Source organism: Micropterus salmoides, unplaced genomic scaffold, assembly GCF_014851395.1.
Source record: "Micropterus salmoides isolate LMB-PRFRI ecotype aquatic unplaced genomic scaffold, ASM1485139v1 Ms_hic_scaffold_7, whole genome shotgun sequence".
Classification (NCBI taxonomy): domain Eukaryota; kingdom Metazoa; phylum Chordata; class Actinopteri; order Centrarchiformes; family Centrarchidae; genus Micropterus; species Micropterus salmoides.
The window spans coordinates 35,198,909-35,221,720 of record NW_024044459.1 but is presented as its reverse complement, the minus strand read 5'-3'; the positions used below and the strand labels follow the sequence as shown (position 1 = coordinate 35,221,720).

General features: G+C 38.0%; 2 protein-coding genes across 3 annotated transcripts in view; both read right to left on the bottom strand.

Annotated features, from left to right (window-relative positions):
• LOC119891520 (GTPase IMAP family member 8-like) overlaps positions 1-8,892 on the bottom strand; it is a 29,895-nt gene extending 21,003 nt beyond the window's left edge. The window contains exons 1-2 of one of the 2 annotated variants that reach the window (XM_038703225.1): positions 8,682-8,892; positions 5,743-5,802 (exon numbers count right to left, since the gene is read on the bottom strand). In XM_038703225.1, coding sequence (XP_038559153.1) covers position 5,743 — 1 coding nt within the window. In that variant the 5' untranslated portion in view covers positions 5,744-5,802; positions 8,682-8,892. The remainder of the gene's footprint in view (positions 1-5,742; positions 5,803-8,681) is intronic. The other variant, XM_038703226.1, reaches the window with a different exon arrangement.
• A 193-nt stretch (positions 8,893-9,085) lies between these two features.
• LOC119891550 (GTPase IMAP family member 8-like) lies at positions 9,086-20,073 on the bottom strand. Its single transcript, XM_038703281.1, is given in 4 exon segments — positions 9,086-16,118; positions 16,240-17,436; positions 19,491-19,529; positions 19,606-20,073. Coding segments are annotated over 2 exon segments (2,058 nt in total). The 5' UTR covers positions 17,087-17,436; positions 19,491-19,529; positions 19,606-20,073; the 3' UTR covers positions 9,086-14,907.
• Between the last annotated feature and the right edge of the window lie 2,739 nt (positions 20,074-22,812).

Here is a 22,812-nt window from a genome sequence, read left to right as displayed (position 1 = left end):
AAAACGCAACTTATGAAATTTCCAGAAGAGAAGAACAGATGCAGACGACGCATAGATTAAAGTGATGAAAAAAGTTGGACTTAGATAACTGGGGAAATGCATACTGAATTTTAAAGCATTACCTTGAGATCAGAGAGTGTCATTATATTACCAGACTACTGGGTGAAATGTTCACCCACCTGCGATATTTTGTGTTTCTAAGATTTAAAGTTAAAGCTGCACAAACTCTTTTCAGCAGAGAAAAATTTGAAGAAACTGCTAGGGATCCAAATAAATAGGGACCTTATGTTGTGCATACTGTACAAGTTACAGAAAGATACTGAATATCAATGTAGACTCATCGTTTGACCGATCTCAAAACCCTTTGAAACACTTGATATCGGTACAACTCTGTCGAGTTTGGTAGCGTTTGAAGAAAGATTTGTGGAGATGTAAGTGTTAATTGAATTAGCATATTCAGAAAAATATAGAGTGACTGAATTCTGAGTTGACCATAGAGGCAAACATTAGTCACATTTCAGTGGATGTGCTGAAAATATTTCAGCTCTCTAGGACGTACGGATGATTTTCTTAGATTTTTTGAAGTTTGGAAAGAGAAATATCTAGAAATCAAAAATTTTTGTTATAAGCCACGCAATCATTGTCAATTACGAGGTCTACACTTTTTGCAAGTGTAGCACCACCAAGTGAAAGAATATTCCAGGACTGCTCAGCAAAGCTCGGGCCGAGCATCTGAACAGACACGTCAAGTTTGGTCACAATAGCTTAAGCCAATTTTGATTTACAGGTATTTATGTAAAATTGTACGTAATTACACAAAAGTTAAAATTTAAGAAAAAAATGCTAATAAAGCTAATTTTGGCAATTTGAATTTGAATTTGAATCCCACCAAAGTTTCAGGTCGACCATCTGGGACGAGTTCGCAAAAATATGTTTTGGAGAAAAGAGATAAAAAGTCGTATATTTTGACATTTTTAGAGCAGAAGACCATTGGAGCAGAGATTAAAATGATTACAGAAGTTTGACCAAGTTGATTGTTATAGCGCCACCATGAGGTCTATGAGGGCCATTTCTTTGCCTGAGTAGGGTGGAATTTGCAAACTACGTGCCAATTTTGTTTTCATCCAGCAGTTTTTGCTGCCCAAACACTTTTAGTGGAAAGAAAGAAGAAGAAGAAGAAGAATCAGAACAAAACCAATAGGCTGCTTGGAGCCCTATCCCTAATAAGATCTTAATAATACACATACATAGAGCTGATTTGAGTGATCAACAGGTGCCTGTCTACATGGAGTATTTCTGCACAGTGTCCAGTGGCAAGATCGCTAATGCACATATGAGTAAAAAGTGTATTGCACATTGCCACCACAATTGTTGTTACATACCAGAGAGGTTATCACGCAGAGGATTTGTATTGTCAGTAACTCTGTACCCATCTTGTCTTTCATGTTCTAGTACTGCTAATTGCAGCATCTATTCAGATGAAGCACCGTCCAGCTCTACAGGACATAACAGAGCTTCCAGCGTGGCCCTTCAGCTCCTGCACATTACTGCTTTTTTAGCCTTTTGTTTTAATTATCTGCACAACACCTGAACCCTACTGATTTCAAATTATGACACTGGGTGCTTTTCGACAGTGTCTATCATTATAATTACTGTTACAACACATTTTTCACTTCATTATGTTTTCATGAATGCAAGACATGATTTTAAATTGTTAAACTATTGCTTGTTAAATTATTACTTATGTTTTAGGAACAGTTTTTGTTGTAAAATGGACTAAATATACTTAAAGTGGTCATATTATGCTCATTTTCAGGTTCATCATTTTATTTAGGGGTTGTAGCAGAACAGGTTTACATGGATTTTTTCAAAAGACACCATATTTTTTGTCATACTGCACATTGCCTCAGCACCTCTTTTCCACCTGTGTGTTTTAGCTACAGAATGAGGCGTCTTACTTTCATAAAATCTTTGTTGGGAGTGCACATGCGCAGTCCCTAGTTATACTAGCCAATCAGAAGCACTGTAGGGCAGATCCTGAAAAGCAGGTAAACATGGCTTTGGTTCAGCTCTATATGTTCCCCTTACCAGCTTAGCATCCGCTAGATGGCGCTGTCGCAAAAGACCTACGGTCCTAGAAGTGTGGTCCCAGGACTGCGTGGGGACTGGAGTAAGAGTTTCAGAGTAGTGAGTTATTAATCTGTAACAAAAGTATCTTTCATCCATAAAGTTTTGACTGAGCTCTGTCTCTACATCACAGGAACAACTTTATGTCCACTGACTGCCTGGAGGGTAGCCAGTGTTTGGAAGGGAGAGGGGAGGCGGAAGGCGGACGTCTTGTTACTGTGTGCTGCAGCTCAGAGGGTTTTTTAAGGTGTGTCTGACTAGCTGCTTGGCGAGCATTACGCATTATTTTTTTCTTGTGACGTCACCAGAAAGCGGCAGAAAAGGCTGGACTACAAAGGAGCTTTCAGGCAGTTCAAAGCAGTGTTTTCTGTCTGAGATGGGAACTCCCTTTGGGCTTTTTAGCTTTGCAAATCTATTAACATGCACAAAAGTTATATAAGTCAATAAAGTAGTGGGGAAAAGCCAAAAAGAATAAAATGACCTCTTTAAAAAAATCACATTCTTCATTCATCAGTTTCCTATGTTAATTGGAAATAGCCTGATCTAAACTTAAAAATATATATGATTGTTAACATTTGTAAATGAAAATATTAAGATGGTGTTTATAGGTCAACATTTTGCAGATATGTAAGTAGAAAGAAAACAATCAAAAGATGATATTATATACTGGTTTTATTTGGACATATTTTAGACATTATTTATTTATCCTAAAGTATAATCTAGAGAGTGAAAATACTCCAGCACACACAGAAATACACTGCATAATTACTTTTCAACATTTCATGTGAAACATGAAATATGTTTGGGAGCATTTTCACTTTTCAACTTATACCAAACTTCTCATTTAGCAAAAGCTCGGTTTTAATATTTGAAGTTTTATCTGTGTTGTATGAATAGCTTGTCCTTTGAATTGACAGACAGAATGTCAGTAGTAAAGACAAAGGAGTTAAAATTGACACATATGGACAATATTTAAAAATAAAAGTAACGACGTCAGTCGACACCATCAGATACAGACGTCCAGCATACTGATGATGCTTCACAGGCCTCTGCAGCTCTCTGGGAACCAGGTCTCACGTTATCCACACTGTGACTATGGGAGACAAATAAATGGGTAATAATTAATAAATTTATTAAATGAAACTATCATATATTATAGATTCATTACACAAAGTTAAATATTTCCAGTCCTTTATTTGTTTCAGTGTTTCCCATATATTGATTTATTTGTGGTGGCCCGTCACACTATCAACACGGACAGCCACTTATTGATTTTAAATTTTTTTACTATTTAAAATGGTAAAAATATCTGGTGAAAATCGTATTTCACTGCAGAGCTGCGTGCAGTGCTCAGCCCCTGCCCTCGCTCCTTCCCTCTATCTTTTTCTATGCAGCTGGTTCCAGAAAGGAGTGTCGCTATATGAAAGCACACATGGTTGCAGTGTACTGGCAGCTATTCTTTCCGCGTTTATTGTGGGATCTTTGAAAGCAGCTGACAACAGACCCGTTTTTTTAAATGCATCTCTAAAACATGGCTCATTATATGTTGATAGTAGGCTATTATTATGTCAGATGTGGGAGAAATGGAACATGTGTGCAACACCTCAAAATGACAGTAGATAACAATAGTCAATAGTACAATAGTCTACAGTATTTGTTGTGTTGTCCTTTGCAGACAGACAAGGTAATATCAGTAATATTAGCTGTCAAATGTCAAGTAGCCACGACTAGTAACTTTACTTACATTTTAAGCTGTGTGTAGCAAACGTGGAGGCATCAGAACCTCAACAAGAACCGATCCCTGAAAGAAAAAAACATCTTGTAACAAAAAAGAAAGCGCCTTTTTCTCTCAACAGTCATATTCAAGACAATAATCTGACACAGCGCTGTGGACAGCAGTAACATTACTCAAATAAAAAATCAAGCGGTGTGGAGAACAGCAGCAACAACAATAAATGTTACGGCTAACTTTTGTAATTTTAATAGCTAACATTACCATTATCTGTGACTTAAACTAATAGGAATATAAAACTAGCTTTTTAACTTTGACAAGTATCATATGATCAAGTGGCATCCAAGTAAACGACTTGCAAAAAGGTTATGTATATTTGAGAATGCTGATTCATAGTTACTGTCAATCCCAAATTTCTGCAAATCTTTACAAATTCTGGAGTTGCAAATTATCACATTTATATACTAAAAAGCATTAAAGCATTTTAAACCTTGTGTTATAACCTCAATAATAGATAAATAGTTATTTAAAGTTAACAAGTTATTGTGTAGTTTCAAGTTAACTTACCTTGAGTGTAAGCTAACAGCGATATAGCCACAAGCCACCATCCAAACATACAGCCCCAGAGGTTTAGCCGACAAAGCTACAGCAGAGTAGCAAATAGCATGAGCTAACTTGATCACGTCGTGCTTGGTCGGCATGATTTCAGCAACTCGTCACCTCAGCTCCACCCATGGGAGTGACATGCGGTGACGCGCTGCCAATGCACCATCCAGCTCCACCAACTTTGAGCTTCAAAATGGCTCTTCAGAACTCTTTGGGTGACGTCACGGACACTAAATCCATTATTTACACACGTCTATGCTCCTGAACCCTCCCTCAGTTAGCCTGCCGTGGGACTTCCCATCATTCACTGAGCTCCTCTCTCTCATCCCATTAATGCATGTTACTAACTCGACTTCTTCCCTTTCTAATAATCTTGTGCTTTCTCATCCACCTCCTCTCTCCTCCTATCACTTTCTGCAGGCTCTGGAGCTGTGGAGTCTGGATCTGTGGTTGCGGGTCACCTGCTGCCCCCGTGTTCCTGCTCCAATCCCTCGGCTACAATTATTATTACTATTCCTATTGTTATTATTATTTTTATTATTATCGTTAACATTACTATTATCATTAACATTACTATAAATATCTATACCATTATTAATTTTCTGTACCACTATTACCTTTACTGTCTGTACTTTACTTAAACATTGAATTTCCCCCTGCGGGATTAATAAAATATATCTTCTTCGTCTTCTGTGTGGATATTGTGTTGGCTGCTCTCCCCTACCCCCCAGCCCTCTCTCCCACTTTCTTAGTATCTCTCTCTTTCACCCCCAACCGGTGGAGACACCCTGAGCCATGGTTCTGCTCGAGGTTTCTGCCTCTTAAAAGGAAGTTTTTCCTTGCCTCTGTCTCCTAGTGCTGCTCTTGGTGGGAACTGTTGGGCTTCTGTAAATAACATCACAGAGTACGGTCTAGACCTGCTCTTTTATGAAAAGTGCTGTGAGATAACTGTTGTTGTGAATTGGCACTATTTAAATAAAATTTAATAAAATTGAATTGAATTAATAAAGCTAAACATATTAGCTCTAATTGGGCAGAAGACCTGGGAGATAAAAAACATTAATTTAGAATGAATTCAACTGTGATTTATTGAGTTTTAAATAAAAGAAAACCAACTTGTCAGATCCAAAGGATTTGTAAAACACATTATACAGGGTTTTTTTTTCTGGTTATTTAAAAACGATACACATTGATTGCTCTTTTCATGTATTAAAACATGTTGGATTTCAAATTATTTGAAATGCCAGAATGCTGTGGTTCAATTCAAAGTTACTCACTGTTGGGGGTCAGGAAGCTAAAGCAGTTTCTGCGATTTCCAGGTTTCACATCATCTCTCTCTGCAAAAACAATTAAACAGTTACAGAAAATAAAAACACCTTTAATATGTCATCAAGGTATACAACAAATATAATGTGCAGGGTTCTACACCACCTCAAATTATAGCTGAAAGCACTTTACGGTAAAACTTAAAATGTTGTCTTATTCTTTGATTTACTCACCAGACTCACCAGATGTTGCAGTTGTAAATAGGAATTATGGACAATACAATTTGTTGTTTTTATTAGACTAACAGTTGTGTTCCTCCTTTTAACTTTAAACAAGACAAAAGAAAAATGCCCCTCAATGCTTCAGTGATTAGAGAAAAGTAAAATCAAGCATTGAAGAAATTACTGAAAAGAATTAAATAAATAAAAAACGCTTATCCTTCAGTGTCGCGGGGACTGAGGCTTTGTTATGTATCTTATTGTATTGTAACGATATTTACAGCTGTATCCTCTGACCTGTGATGTGCTACTGACTAGTGTTTACTGTAGGTCAGTTTTCTTGGGGTTGCTACAGGGGAACTTGTGGATGTTATTAATCTTCATTAATATAAGGGAAACACAAAATCCAGGTGGCAGGTGACGATTCAAAGTATGATAGAATATAATGCAGTAAAATTCTCAGGCAGTCTGTGTTGCTTTAAGATACTGCACATATTTTCTCCTGTAGATCAACTTTTACAAGGTTACGAGGTAGTTTATTTGTCAACACAAGGTACACATTAAATGCGTATTAACATATTTTCTCATGTAATATCATCCCTGCTGAATCAACACACGTTTGATTTAGTCTTCCCTCCACTTTTGTCTTTGTCTTTGGGGAAGTAACCTCTTGTGGCACCTTTTCACCTTAATGAGAAATGAATTCATTTTAATTCAGTGATAAACACATGGACTTTATTAGCTCCTGTGTTTCAGAAGCTTTTCTGCCCATGTTCAAAACTTTCTGCACATTCAGAATCTCTCCATAGACTAGGCTATCTGTCTTCTCTGACATGTCGAGGAAAAAAGTCATAATATTACGAGAATAACGTCGTCATTAATGAGAATTCATAATACTTTTAAAACAGTCTACTTGCCCTATACTCTGCTGTGCATAAGCCTGCGAGGTTGCTCTGCTGATTTGGCCCCTTCAGACCGTCTGCAGCTACAGAACCGTTTAGGACTGGATGAGAGGAGGAGGTGGATAAACGATACTTAGGGTACTGAAAACACCTTTGATCAGGCAGAAATATCACCACAAATCCACACAAATGTTAACTTCAGCACCTCAGATAAAGTGCAGGTCACAGTCCCAAACGAAGGAAGTTTGCCCCTCAGATTTTAGGTTTTTACTTAACACTCTTTCAGTTTCTTACTGCAACTCACAGCGCAAGATGTCGCAACAGCTGGGTGGAGTACACTTGCCCTGACTCGTTTCTATCAGTTATACATTTGTTTTTCACTGTGAGAGAAAAATGATGAGTAGCGTGAGAGCGTGTGTGAACATTGTCAATGGCTTGAGTCTCACGCTCAACGTCTGAAAGTTGACAGCTCTGGTGTTTCAAGGTTAAGCAAGCTTAAGCTTCTGCTGCTGTGTTAGCTCCTCACCTTCACCTATCATACATAGGCTACATAGCGCTTCATAACTTTTTTTGGCCAGAAAATTGGCCACAGCCTTCCTATGATTTTTATTTTTCTCTGTGTGTTTTTGTTTCTTTACCTTAAAAACATAAGCTTTTTTCACGCAAAACATATGAAGAGTTTAAAAAATAGGATGTTTTGAAATAATTTCAAATATTTAATAGTTTATAGAAGTCCAGATAGCAGAACTACATCACTTAGGCTAACTGACAGAAATGTAATAGCCAACAGTTTTGTTATTAGTCATTGTGAATGTAAAAACCTTTCCAGCTTCACAAAGGTAAAGATTTGCAGCTTTTACTTTTGATTATTTTAATGTAGGCCTATTTTTAATCATTATCAGGTTTGGAGTGACAGTAGTCCAAGTAGGTGAAGGTGACAACATTTCTCACTATTTTCAGAATTTATTACAATCGATTAATGGAGAAAATAATCCATAATAAAAATAATCATTAATTGCAGTCTGATACAAAATAGTTCAACCTCAACCAACTACATTAATGCATGAGGAATAATAATCTAATAATCTAATATATAATAGTACTGTCATATGGGACATTATTCTTTCTGCTTTGAGTAAGCCCCTTTTATTTTTAATAGGCTGTTTCTACACAGGGAGTGGTAACGACGTGCTTCCTGCGGGATCACAGAATTTACCTCTTAATTTCTCAGCGTGAGAAATACAAGGTGTGCCGTGTGAGCGCGTGAACTGGCTGAAATGCGTGTGTCTCACGGTGAATGCGTGAGACTTGAGAGCCTTGAATAATATATAGCCTATTCCTATATATAAATGCACATACAAATTATTTCAGTGTAGGCCTATAATAAATGCATTAGCTCACTAATCGTGCACCTGTCACGTCCCTGCTGCTGCGTCCTGCGTCTTTTTTTCTTCTTAATTCTTCTTTTTCCGGCACCACCCAGTTCTTCTTCATCTTAATTTGTTTTTGCCATATTTACCGCCTCTGTTACACTTGTAGTAGCCTAAAGTAGTTTAAAGTAAACTCTTTGGAGCGGCACCGTTGAGCCAATCATTGGACTGCAGAAACAAAACGACCATCCGTCCAAGTTGGGATGGCCCGCTCGCATCCCCCATCACTTTTAAAGTAGACTTATTAGTTTGGCCCAGTCCGACAGACACACAAACAGCGTCCCGCGGCCCGGTCCCGGATCATAAAGTAGCAGAAGACATTAGTCAATAAAAAAATAAAATGACCACCAGTCGGTTATAAATAGGCGCTAAATATGTAAAGTTAGTTGAGTTCACTCACCTGCTGAAAGCCTTGCTGTTTTCACACCAAGAGGATTAAAGTGAAAGGAAAGAAGGTTCAACAAAAAACCCAGACGTCAGAACAAGATCACATGATCAGACGTTTCAGAATATTTCATACCGAAGCAATTTGTTTTATGTGAATGACTCTCAATGGGTTCTCAACTCATCTCTAAACAAAGAGTTCAACTCTTATTCACACAGTATGTTTTCTATATTTAATCCTGAAGTAGCCTATCTGAATTGGGTGAAGCCTGTAAAACAACATGGCAGGTACCAACATGTTCTCCCTCTTATGGAACTGTGACTGTCTTTTACCAGAACATCTGAAGAACTTGACAGACTGAGCTGAGAAAGATTCACATCAAAATGTTTTTAAATTAAAGTGAAGGAACAAAGTCTGTGTGCAGGATGACTCTCTTTATTACACAAATACAATTAAAATGTCTCTGTCATTGTGAACACTATACAAATGTTATTTTTCTTTTAACCCCTGTTGCACAAATATACAGCTACAACACAATGTAAAAATTTGTTCTGGAGACAAAAGTTGGTCCAAACATTGAACGAGGCAGGCAGCTAATAAAGTGCAGTGTGTCCATATTTTACATCATTATACAATATTACATTCCTGTCAGTTTCACATAAAATATTTCAAATACAATCATTAACACAACAAACACACAAGAGAGGTGCAGATCATTTTAACCAAATCATTATGAACAAATTAAGTCCTTATGAAGCTCATACTTGAAGGTTTATGCTGTATATTATGTAAAACACAGTCTTCCTCATGAGTTGGTGCCGAATGTGCATTTAGAGTGAAAACAGCTGGATCTCTCTGTTTGTAATCCACATTGTAACATTCCATGCATTAAAAAAACGCTTTTCCACCTTTTTACATTACATAATAATTTGGTTTACCTTGATTGGTGTTTGGAAAGCAGAAGCTGGTCAGAGTGTGTCTGAGAGGGGGCAGTTAGTCTCAGCACCAGCTGCACAAAGGACTCTTCTGGGCTCAGCTTTTGGGTAGAGAGGGCTTGGAATGGAGGGTGTCCAGGAGGCTGGATTTAAGGTAAAAGAGATCTTTCTTAGGAATGTTAATTATCAGAATCTTTCTAATTCTGCTCTACATCCAGCTATAGATGTTTGTGTATGTGTGTGTGTGTGTGTTTGTGTGTGTATAAAATGTATCTGCATAACTCTGCATGTAAAGATTCTTGTTTGTTCCGGATATTTCACTAGATCTGGGTACCATAAGTAGAGTTATAATCCATTTTCTAGACAAGAAAACAATAAAATGGGTTCACGTCATCTTAAATTTGGACATAAACGTTTGTCTCAGTCATCTCAGTAAATCTCCTCAATTCAGAGAGATTTTAGAGAGGAAACTTAGACTGAAAAAAGATCCAAAATGCACATTATCATCCAGGTACAAACAGATCTGCAGTTCTAAAATTTCATATCAGAAAAAAATGATAGAGCTCCACCTGCTGGACAAAACCCTGTCAGTGCACAAGAAGTGCATTGGATCAAAGTGAATCTGAAAAGGTTGTTATTATCAGTCTACATTTACCTTAATTAAGCGTGCAAAGTGAAGATAATGTAAGCAGTATTTAGTAGTTCATGTAAATTGAAACTGGCATCTGTTACTAATAATACTTCTGTACTACTGTTAGCACTGCTACTGTGTAGCAGATATAAATGCATGTTGAAAGAGACTCTGGAATAATTACTTACAAGACCTCTGTGGACTGGGACTCTGGTCAAAGAGAAGAGCACAGAGAGTTAAAAATTATTTGAACAGCATTTGAACATGGAGAAACAGCCTTAGGTCTGTGTGTGGTTCGCAAAGTAAAGATAATATATCACATTGCTGTATGTACAGTCAACATCTCAACATTTCAATAGGCAGTATATTTACACTGTGTGTTAAGTAACAACAGTACTGTGGTCTGTGGTCAAACATGCCCTAATTCTAACACCAAAAAGGTAGTTTGCTTGTTTAACAAGATTATACACATTAACTGTAACTATGAATATATATGTATATGTGTATAAAAGCACATTTTAAAGATACATTATGTAGCAGCCAGTAACAAGAACTGCCCCTCCTTTATTAGCCTTAATTTCCATCAACTACTGACAACTGTACAACAAAGCATCCAAACCAACAATTCTCTGCAGGACAAAAATCTACAAATATTCAGATTCTGTTCCAGTTATAGGAGAACACATTTTTACTCACTTTAGTCAATAAAAATAATGAAAAACTACTGGTGCTACTAATCAAACAAGTACATTTACTCTAGGACTGTACTTCAGTGTAATTTTGAGCTACTTTCACTTAACCTGGCCCAGGTTGTGCAACTTTCTTCTTCAACACCACTTTGCAGATGGAAAAGTACTTTTTACTCCATTACAGCGTCAGTTAATTTAAGATAAACAATTTAATAAGAAGACGTTATCAATGAATAACATATGAGTAAGATATGATATTCTGTTCTTCCTGAGCATTAGTGTTTAGTTTGGCAGAAACATCTCTCCAAATGAGAAACAAAAGCTTTTTGTTTCAGGCTGATTATTTCAGGACTGTAAACTCATCAGGGGTGAAAAGAAAAAAAATGTCACTATCTCACTTTAAATCTGTTCTCCCCTCTGCTAACGTTTGTTATAGATTAGAACAGAATTAGAATATGCTGTTTCAGCCATTAGACAAAGTGTCTCTTAGTCTGTTAATCGAATTGTCAGCTATTCCTGATGATGGGACATGGGAACATGGGATTTGGGATCAGGCTAAAACTATATCAATTTACACCCTCATGTAGGCAATACAGTTTAAAATTATTCGTAAAATACATATATCTTCTCATCACAGACATTTCTTTTACCCTTCCCTTTCACCGATGTGTCTCAAATGTAAAGTGAAGGTTGGAACATTGACCCATTGCTTATGGTCATGTGTCAAACTGCAGAGATACCGGTCGGAGATGCTGAGGGAAATTGGGAGGATTCTGGGTACCCAATTGGAAATGGACCCAGTGTCTTCCAAACAGGAATATAACTACGGCAACTAACAAGAGACTGTTTAAAATGTTGACATGTGCTGCCAGAAAAAATATATTATTGCAGTGGATCTCAGAGGCCAGCCCTTCTATTCAGGGCTGGCATAGAGTTATATTTCAATTGATTCCATTGGAGTATCTCACGGGTATCCTCCACTCCAGGTTGGATCAGTTTCTTGCAGTTTGGGTCATCTACCATAGGTCTCTGGAGGCTGGCCTGTCAAATGCTGTGTTGAGGGGAGTCTGAGTGGGTGTGTTTTTTGGTGAACTTGAGGTATTTGCCTAGGTTGTTGCTTTAGCTATTGTTGATTGTTTTTTTGTTTTTTTTGCTTGTTTCTTTTTTCAGTTGTTTTGTTGTTCTTTTTTCTCTTCTTCTTTTTGAATTGTCTTGGAGTTGTGTTTTTGCTTAAGTTAATGTTTGTGTGATTGTCTTTGTGAAAGATGGTGGACACAGCATGGCCAAAACATGTTTGTTTTTTTTACTTCATTTACAGTTCATTGTTATAAAATCTAATCAGTTCAGGGAAATGGTGAAACTATAATTAAAAATACCTTTTTTTTGTGATCGCTTAGGCACAATTTTTTGAAACTATCAGCTATTTTTGCAAAATTCTACACATGATCACAAAACCTTATACATCTCATGTAAAGCTTACAATTCTTGCATAACTCTTTAAACTCATTTAAAAATTGAGTTACAGTACATACAAAGGTCTTTGAATAAGCACACAAAGCAAACTATAACTGATAGTAAAAATGAAAAATACTTGTGGCTTTTGCGTTTTCTGTGTGTAGGGCAGACCAGTTTGCAATAAAGGTTTGTCATGCATGTAGTACAGTAAAACTCACATACACACAGCTGCCCAAATGTAAAGTATAGATGTGTGTTCCTCACCTGTTTTACATGAATTGAGCTTATTTTGAAAGAGACTCTGTACAGCAGCTTCATCCAATGCAGAGAGACTCACTCTGTTGATCTTTTGGAACATTGTGTTATGTGCAAGTATGGTCTCTGAGTGTGATGCAGGTATACCCATGTTTACAATATGGGCCTCCTACTCTGGGTAAGTAAAGCTGTTCCACCAGATACTGGTTTTCTTGCAATTCTGGGAAAAACATTTGTCTGGGCTTATATAACTAGAAAATAACAGGATGATACCTGTGAGAGTACAGTGGCTGAGATTTGGTTGAGCCCGTTGCCAAGCCTCCTTCAAGCTCTTCCCAGTCGAGTTCTCATTTCTCTAAAGCCTCCATTGCTAACCAAACCAAATGTTAACCTGTGGCCTATTTACGAATAGTGCTAAAGCTCTGATAGGTATGTGAACTAAAAATCAAAAAGTGTTTTCATATGTGTCAACGTGGAATGCCAACTGGCAAAATGGTGTAGCAAAAAATAGTAATTGTGTGTTATTAAATTGCAACCAGTGCAAAGCAGTGGGTTGTGTTTAAAGTTTTACAAAAGCGTACAGCAGAAAGTGTTCATTCAAAACTGAGAAATGACTAAATGATTAGTGTCAATGGTTTGAGAAATAATGCCTCAAGAATGACTTTGAAGCATTCAGAAAAAACTGTAAGGTATCTGATGTAACTCAGCAGATCTAACTCCTCCTCCCTGTTCTCTTTACTCAGCCTACTTGCTTTCTAAAAGAATAGCTTTGATCCAAAGGCTTGATTCTCATAAATTGAACAGTTACAGTGTTTTTTCTGAAAGCTTAGACACACTTAACAGTCATTCTTGAAGCACTATTTTTGAAACCATTAACACTTCTAGACAAATCATTTACCAAGTCTCTTCTCTGCTTTACACTCAGTTCCTCATTCCTCAACAGACTTCTATCAAAACTTTTATCATTACTATTTTTGCTACACTATTTTGCCAATTGACATTCCACATTGACACATGTGAAAACCACACTTTTAGATTTTTTGTTCACATAACAATTATAGCTTGAGCACTAAATTGACCCAGGTAAACATTTGGTTTGGCTTGGTGGCTTTAGACAGGTGAGAATTAGAGGAGGAAGAGGAGGACATGGACAAGGAGGTAGATGAAAGAAGACGAGGATGGGGAGGTGAAGAAGCAAGAGGAGGAGAGGGCAGGATCAATAAGAACTAGGGAGAAGGAGAGGACCAGGAAGAAGAGGGAGGCCATGGGATGAGCATGAGGGAGGCTCCACGAAATCTCAGCTGCTGTGCTGTTGCTGGTTATTTTAAAATGAGAAGTGGTAAGTAAATGTAGGTGCTGTATAGCACTGGTACTAGTTCAGTAATGACAAGGATAAGTCACCACTGTAAAACCAATCAAATGTTTTTCACAGAATTGCAAGAAAAGCAGTATCTTGTGGAACAAGTTTACCCCAGAACAGGAGATCCACATTGTATATATGGGTATTTCAAATAACCTCTTGGGTTACGTATGTAACCCTTATTCCACGAGAAGGGGAACGAGACACTGTGTCGGTGACGACTCTATGGGAACGCCTCTAGGTGTGGCAGGGCTGAATTATGAATGAAACTACGCCAATCCTATTGGCGTTGCTCGAACAGTAGCGTGGGACGGTGTAACTGGAGGTGTATAAAGCACGTCGGCACACAGGACAAACCAGCTCTCTGCTGAAGCAAGGCGCTCCAGGCAGGGCGAGGCATGGCGGACCGACGCAGTGTCTCGTTCCCCTTCTCGGGGAACAGGGGTTACATACGTAACCCGAGACGTTCCCCTTCAAGGGAACTCGAACTGCGTCGGTGACGACACTATGGGAACGAGATACCCACTATGCCACGCTGAAAGCCCCCACCTGCCCCAGCGTGCAGTAACCCGTAGCCACGACTAAGAGGAGAGCGTTCAGGTGCCGGGCGCAGATGGAAGGTCCAGACTGTAAAACCGGATGAACGTGTGCAGAGTGGCCCAGCCAGCTGCCTCACACACATCCCGAAGAAAAGCCCCTGAAAGGAGGGCCCTAGAGGCCGCCATGCCTCTAGTAGAGTCGGCCCTCACGGCCATAGGTGAAGCCAAACCGCGCACCTGATAGGCCAGGGAAATAGTCTGAACTATCCAGTTGCTGATAGTGTGTTTAGAAGCGGGGAGCCCAGCCTTGGGGGACCCAAAACACACCAGCAACTGGTCTGCTTTCCTCCACCGGGAGGACCTCAGAGCCTAAGTACTCAATGAGAGTCCTCTCTTCTGATTCTGTCCTCTTCATTTCTTTTCTTTTCATAATTTTCTCTTTCCTGTTCATATTCTTCTTGAAGTTTTCTAAGTCTTGTTTGTTCCTCCTGTCGTCTCTCTTCGTCTTCTTGATAAGGTTTTTTCCACCATTCTCTTTGTGTTTTCTCCCAGTTCTCTCGTTCTTTTCTCATCTCTTCTCTGCTCTCCTTCAGCTTTCTGTCAATGGTTTCCTTTGATTCTGACTCTGATCTTATATTTTGCTCCAAAGCTTCACATTTTCGTTCCCACTTCTGTCGTTGAATTTCTTCCTGTTGTTTTCTCTTCCTGTCTTCTTCTTCTCTCTTTTCCTGTTCTCTCTTTCTCTTCTCACGTTCCTTCTTTATCTTCTCCTCCTTTTCTTCAAGTTGTTTTTCTCTCAGTTTTCTCTCCTTTTCAGTTTCTGCTCTCTGTTCTTCCATTCTTCTTTTCATCTCTTCCATTTCCTCCTCATGTTTTCTTTGAAGTTCCTCCCTCTCTCTCTTCATCTCTTCTTCCTTCTCCTTCAGGATTCTCTCCATTTCTTTCTTTATAGCTGCCTCGGCCTCTTGCAGCATCTCATTGGTGTAGCAGCTGCCTCCATTTTCCTTCAGCATGGTGTCAATCTTGGTTATCAGCTCACTGACTTGGGTGTAGTTTTCTTCATCACAGTTATCAAACACATGGTATCTTCCTCCACAGTCAGAGATCAGATTCTTGAAGGAATCATCACATTTTTTAGCAATATATTCTTCAATGGTCCGCTATTCATGCTTTAATGAATCTCCTCCAGTTAAAAGAATGATGGTGAACTTTTCAGAATTTTTCCCAAAGGCTTCCTTGATGAGTGTTAATGTCTCCTTCTCCTCTTTTGTGAGTCTCCCGATCTGTAACACCAACAGGAAGACATGTGGTCCTGGAGCCAGAAGACTGATGCATTTCACCATCTCCTCATAAACCTCTTCATGGGACAAACTATTGTCAAACAGACCAGGAGTGTCGACCACAACGACCGGACGACCGTCCACTTCACTCTGTGCTTTCTGACAAAGTTTGGTGACTGATGTTTGACTTGACTCCGCCTCAAACTCGTCTCTTCCTAGAATGGTGTTTCCTGAAGAGCTCTTTCCACTTCCAGTCTTCCCTATCAGCACAATCCTGAGACTCTCTGGGCTCTGCTCCTCATCATCACCTGTGAAATAAGAAGACCTGGAGTTACTTTAAATATTCTCAGCATCTACAGTGAAGGTTCAAGACTGTGATGATCAACATGGTTCAGATCACAGAAAAACATTTAAATTCAAAGTACTTACAAGTGATTTTGTTCTTCTTCATCAGCCTCTGAAGTTCATCTTGTTGCCTGTTGATATGTTTCTGTTGTTTTATGAGGTTTTCCATTTGTGCACGTGCAAATGTTACAGCTGTATAGCAGGATGGTTTATTTTCAGATTGTCTCATCTTTTCCACCATGTCCAGCAGCTCTGGGATCTGCTGCTCGTCCTTGATGTTGAGAACATCTCTTCCTCCACAGCTCTGACGGAGCTCCTGGATGTCCTTGTTTTCCTTTAGAAAGTTAACAACAGCTGGAGCTGCAGGATCTGACTCCACAGTGAACAGAATCATGGTGAAGTCATCGACTCGAGAGCTGAATGTGTTCTGGATGGTCTCTAACTCTCTCTTGTCTTCATCAGTGAGGGGACCCACAGGTAGGACCAGGATGAAGACATGGACGCCCTCAGGATCACAGAGGGAGATACACCTGAGTGATTCCTCCATCACTGCCTCCTGAGGTTTTCCATACAAGGCAGGCAGCTCCACCAGGGAAACCCAACGTCCACACACCTCTCCCTGATGTTTAACACACTCTGATGAGACGGAGACTGAATGAAACTCTGTCTGAGCTAAAATGGCCTTGGCTGCTGAAGTCCTTCCTGCTCCTCTCCTCCCACACAGAACCAGGTTTAAAGCTGGTTTGATGTGTTCAGTCTCTTCAGTGAAGGTGAGGTAGGTTCCTCTGTTTTCATGCACAATGTTCTCAATGTTCTCCATTAACAGTGTGCGGTCATTTTCCAACATGTTGTACTGTCTACTTCCACAGTCTTTAAGCAGCTGACTGACAGAGCTACGTGTTACATTCCCCTCATGCGTCGTGATGACCATTGAGTGTTTAAAAGCATCTTGACCAAACAAACTCAGGATGAACTTCAGTTTTTGTCTGTTCTACTCAGTGAAATCAGAAGGCTTCACTAACAGCAGCAGAACATTTGGTCCAGGAGGACAAAGAGTCTCACAGATCTTCACCTCTCTTCTCACTTTCTCCTCAGTCAGACTAAAAATGTTTGAAGATTTCACCACTTTTAGAGGTGTTCCTTTTCAGTCTCCACAGACGACCTCAGATTGCATGTTTTGGTTTATTTGATAAAATTTAAACTTTTTGCTCCTGATGATGAGGTTGCACAATGATCTCTTTTTGTCTTCACTTCCAAACATCACAATCCTCAGTTCAGATGCTATGAAATAACAAAAATAAAAACATTTAGTTTAAGACTCCAATGAGTCTTCTCATTACTCCTCAATTCATCATATTTATTATAATTCATCATTAATTTAACGAAGTGCAGGGTATAAAAGAAATATTGTGAGCCATGTTCAGGGGTTACTAAGTTTCGGAGATTGGTGACTTAACACAGCACGGTTTATTGAGCCCGGCTGATGAGATACAGTGGCAGCATACAACAAGTGAACAAATCTGAAGGAGAACATCTCCGTCTTCCCCTTGGTTACTGTATGTTTTCCTCTTAGGTCATCTTTAGCTGGCCTCAACCTGGAACATCAAATCTATCTGATGTTTAGACTCCAATGCTTTGTTATATTGGAATCTATTACTATGCATGAGTTGGACTTTAATCTGTGGAGCCAGTGAGTTCTTGTAAACATTCTTGTAAGACTCAAACTTGTAATATTCCCTGAGAACACTGATATCAGTTAGCCTGACGCCTGAGCTACTGTCTCTACCTTATCAGTCTAACTGTTGTCTCCCTAACAAGTACAGTGAGTTACAAGTGAGAAATAACTAGAGCTGGAACGTCAGTGAACACTTGTGGGGTCAGCTAATGACTCTAAGCTAGACCTGTCTTACCTTTCCCTCTTACATTAATTAAGCCTCCTAAAGCTGATGATACACGGAGCAACTTTTAGAGCAGCGGTGCTCGGCAATGTTCCCACCAATGGTAATGAGTAAAGATTACTACCGTAATCCCCTTCCCACACCACCGTTCACCCTGCCGCTATCCGTTCAAAACATGGTCGGACTTGCCACCAGCAAGATTGCCCATCAACATTGCCCAAAAAGTTGCCCAATCAGTTCTATATAGGCTGATTTCTCACCCAGGTCTCGCCCAGGTCCTTTGCTAAAACATTTCATAAATAAAGAGGGATTCAGATATAAAGGCTCGTTCACACTACACAACTTGCCATCTGTGACGGGAGTCTTTAAGTCGTTGCGTTCACACTACGTGACTAACTGGTGACAGGGGTCACACACTACACGAGCTGACAGCGACTTTGTGATACGACGCTGGTCTCAATGTGAAACGGGAAATGAGCGATCCTGCGCACGAAACAGCTGTTTTTTGTTATTATAAAGATGGCAATTATAAAGACAAAGACTATGGGTGAAAGAATGGATGAGCACACGCAGATAATAGGGATCGTCTGAGCTACAGAGAGAACTGGAGGTCAGTAAAAAAGTTTTTTGTAGTGAAAAGTAGCTGCCTGCTCTCATTGGCTGGACGTAGATGTCGAGTCGGCCGACTCTTCCAGATATTTGGCATGCTAGATATCTGGTAGATGTCGGCGATGTGTCAGTCGTGTGTCAGGGAGCCGTTTTGATGCTTCCTTTAGTAGTTCACACATAATGACTGCCGACCCCAGATCAACCCCTGATTTACTCCTGATCACATTTGCCGAGCGGCAAATCAGGCTAAAAATCGTGTAGTGTGAACTAATACTACTAAATCCATGTGCCCTCCATAATCAAGTATATGAACCACAATTCTCAACGATACAAATATATACATTAGCATGTCTGTAAGTTTGTGACAGTTTGCTCATTATGGATCCTTTTCAGTCAGCGACATCAGTGATTCACCAAAATTAACATTTGATTTGTATATGTAGAGCAAGATGTGTAGTTTTTTACCAAATCTCTGACTGATAACTAGAGCTTACTAAACCTTGAGGAATGGTAATGACTGGTCCAGATATTAGTCAAACGTTAAGGTTTTACCAGGGAAACTGAGTTATGGTTTGTGAAAAACTTTTTAATTGCAAAACTAATGAAAACATAAATTAATGGTCTTGGGTTTTTTTTGGGGCAAGTGACCAGGGTATAAGCAGGAAACTCCATTCAAGGTGTCTCTAAAATAATTAGGAGTTAATGGACTGTTCTGGCCTCCCAGTCATTCATTAATTCCTGGTAATGGACACCTCATCAGGTACAATCCCTTACATATCTCATCTCTTACATCAAAGTGTTCTGGATAATAACTTCAGATGTACTTACACTGGTGCGGTGGGGTGTATTCACTGGGAGTTCTCAGCTCTGTAAAGAATACAGTAAACATTATCAGTTGTGATGTATAAAGTTCCCATTAACTGAATTAGAGTCCTGCACTTACCGACAGACTTTGTAGAATCCAAGTTAAAACATGTTCCTTCTCCTTGGAACCTGAGCTCTCCTCTCTGGGTGTTGATATCAGAACCAGTGAATGATCAAATGATCGATCACTGAAGAGTTTCAGGACTCTGCAGAGCCTCAGTTTGTGTTCCTCAGTGAAGTCTTCAGGCTGTAGAACCAGCAGGAACACATGAGGTTCAGGATCAGAGACACTCACACAGTTTGTCACATGTTCTGTCAGTTTGTGTTCAGAGATGTTGGGATGCAGCAGATCTGGGGTGTTGATGAGAACTATTTCTTTTTCCTTTAAGCGTCCTCTTTCTCTCAGACAGCGGTCTGGTTCTTCCTCAGTGTTGAACTTAATCTCTCCCAGTATGAAGTTCCCCACTGAACTCCTCTCAGACCAGCTGTTCCCCAGCAGAACAACCCTCAGCTCAGACACTGAAAGGAAAACACTGAATTAAAAGAACTGTGTAGACTTTGTCCAAAATGAAAATAATATATTCTGGATTTATAACCAAAGTCAATATTTTTCAAGGTGGACTTCAGAGAATGTGTCAGCTGTCATCATGTTGAAACTTACAATTTTATCAATGAGCTTGCAAATATTTATATGAAAATAAAATGTGAGTTTGTACCCAGCACATAAAAACACTGTAATTCCACATGTTAATATACAGAAGAATAATTCTGACTCAGTTCAGGTTAACTCACTGGTGAGTGGCAGGAATTCCATGCTTTTTCTCCGCAGATCATCTGACACTGTAAGGATACAGAACATTGATTCATTCAACAATCTAAATTTCAAGGGACACTGTTTCTGGAAGGACATGTTGCTGTTGATTATTTTGTATTTTAGTAGTTGTAGTTAAAACTAGTAAAAATCAGGCCCAAAACAAGACGTGTGGGAAGAGCTTCTGCATTTGATCCACAAAAAGTCTTCAGCCAAAACTCAGAGCAACAAGAAGACTGAATGACAGCATGGTTCACCTCTGAGAAACATGTAGGACATAACCACAATCGATTATACAAGGTTACAGATTTAGTCATGCATCTAATATGATACAACTTATTCTTACCCTGTACCAAACAATAAAATAATAATAAACTTTATGTGTAAAACAACTTTCAAACAAGAATTTCAGTTCAAAGTGCTTTACAATACAGGAATTAAATGCATGAACTTAGACATGATCATAAAAAGGCGAATATAGTGGACACATAACTATTATTCTTATTTTCTATTTTTACTGTATTTTGTATTTATATATATATTTATATTCTATTTTTATTAATGTGTATTTTCTTATCTCTGGTGTTGTGTTGTATCTGGCGCTGCTGCAACCTGAGAATCTCCCCAGTGTGCGATCAATAAAGTCAAAATCTTAACACTCCATGTTAAAATCACACCTACATACATATTTACTATTAACTGCATTTGCCATGCATTTGTTTTTGTTTTTTAAAATGTTATTTTGTGTCATCATTTATGTGGTGTTTATTTACTGTTTCCTGATATTATAATGTATATATAATGTACTGTATATAATTGTATCCATGAAAAAAATCACCCTTCAAATCGGACTCTGTGCCCTGCACTGTTTGTTACAGAAACATGTAAATCCAAAGTTAACTTTGATTCAAATAGCCTGCATCAGTGAGGCTGCACAAAGGTGAAGATACTTATGGAAAATAAATATTTTACAAAACTTTAATTTAGGAATGACTTAGTGAGCACAGTATTGAAAATGATCTATGTTTTGTGATCCATCACAGTGAACAGCAAAAAACATTTTCCAACAGAGATCTGGAAACTAAATTACTTTTTGTGCAGGAATAAAAAATACAGTTATTTAATATGGCTGTTAAGAGCAGACAATGGCTACGTTCAGACTGCAGGCCTTAAAGCTCAATTCCGATTTTTTTTGTTTGACAGTTCACATTATAGTTTAAATGTGGTCCATATCAGAGTCCAGTGTGCCTGAAAGTGACCCGCATGCGCAGAACAATAACACGATGTCACACGCAGCAGAAGTACACAAGGAGACACATAGCTCCGGAAAAAATAAATAATAAATAATAAATAAAGCTACATAGCTCCGGAAAAAATATATAAATAAATAAATAAAGCTACATAGCTCCGGAAAAAATAAATAATAAATAATAAATAAAGCTACATAGCTCCGGAAAAAATATATAAATAAATAAATAAAGCTACATAGCTCCGGAAAAATAAATAAATAAAGCTACATAGCTCCGGAAAAAATAAATAAATACATAAATAAAGCTACATAGCTCCGGAAATAAATAAATAAATAAATAAATAAAGCTACATAGCTCCGGAAAAAATATATAAATAAATAAATAAATAAATAAATAAAGCTACATAGCGCCAGAAAAAAAAATAAATAAATAAATAAAGCTACATAGCTCCGGAAAAATATATATAAATAAAGCTACATAGCTCCGGAAAAAATAAATAAATAATAAAGCTACATAGCTCTGGAAAAAAAAATAAATAAAGCTACATAGCTCCGGAAAAATATATAATAAATAAAGCTACATAGCTCCAGAAAAAATAAATAATAAATAAAGCTACATAGCTCCGGAAAAAATAAATAAATACATAAATAAAGCTACATAGCTCCGGAAAAAATAAATAAATAATAAATAAAGCTACATAGCTCCGGAAATATAAATAAATAAATAAATAAAGCTACATAGCTCCGGAAAAAATATATAAATAAATAAATAAATAAATAAATAAAGCTACATAGCGCCAGAAAAAATAAATAAATAAATAAATAAAGCTACATAGCTCCGGAAAAAATATATATAAATAAAGCTACATAGCTCCGGAAAAAATAAATAAATAAATAAAGCTACATAGCTCTGGAAAAAAAATAAAATAAATAAAGCTACATAGCTCCGGAAAAATATATAAATAAATAAAGCTACATAGCTCCAGAAAAAATAAATAAATAAATAAAGCTACATAGCTCCGGAAAAATAAATAAATACATAAATAAAGCTACATAGCTCCGGAAAAATAAATAAATAAATAAATAAAGCTACATAGCTCCGGAAAAAATATATAAATAAATAAAGCTACATAGCTCCGGAAAAAATAAATAATAAATAAAGCTACATAGCTCCGGAAAAAATAAATAAATAAATAAAGCTACATAGCTCCGGAAAAAATAAATAA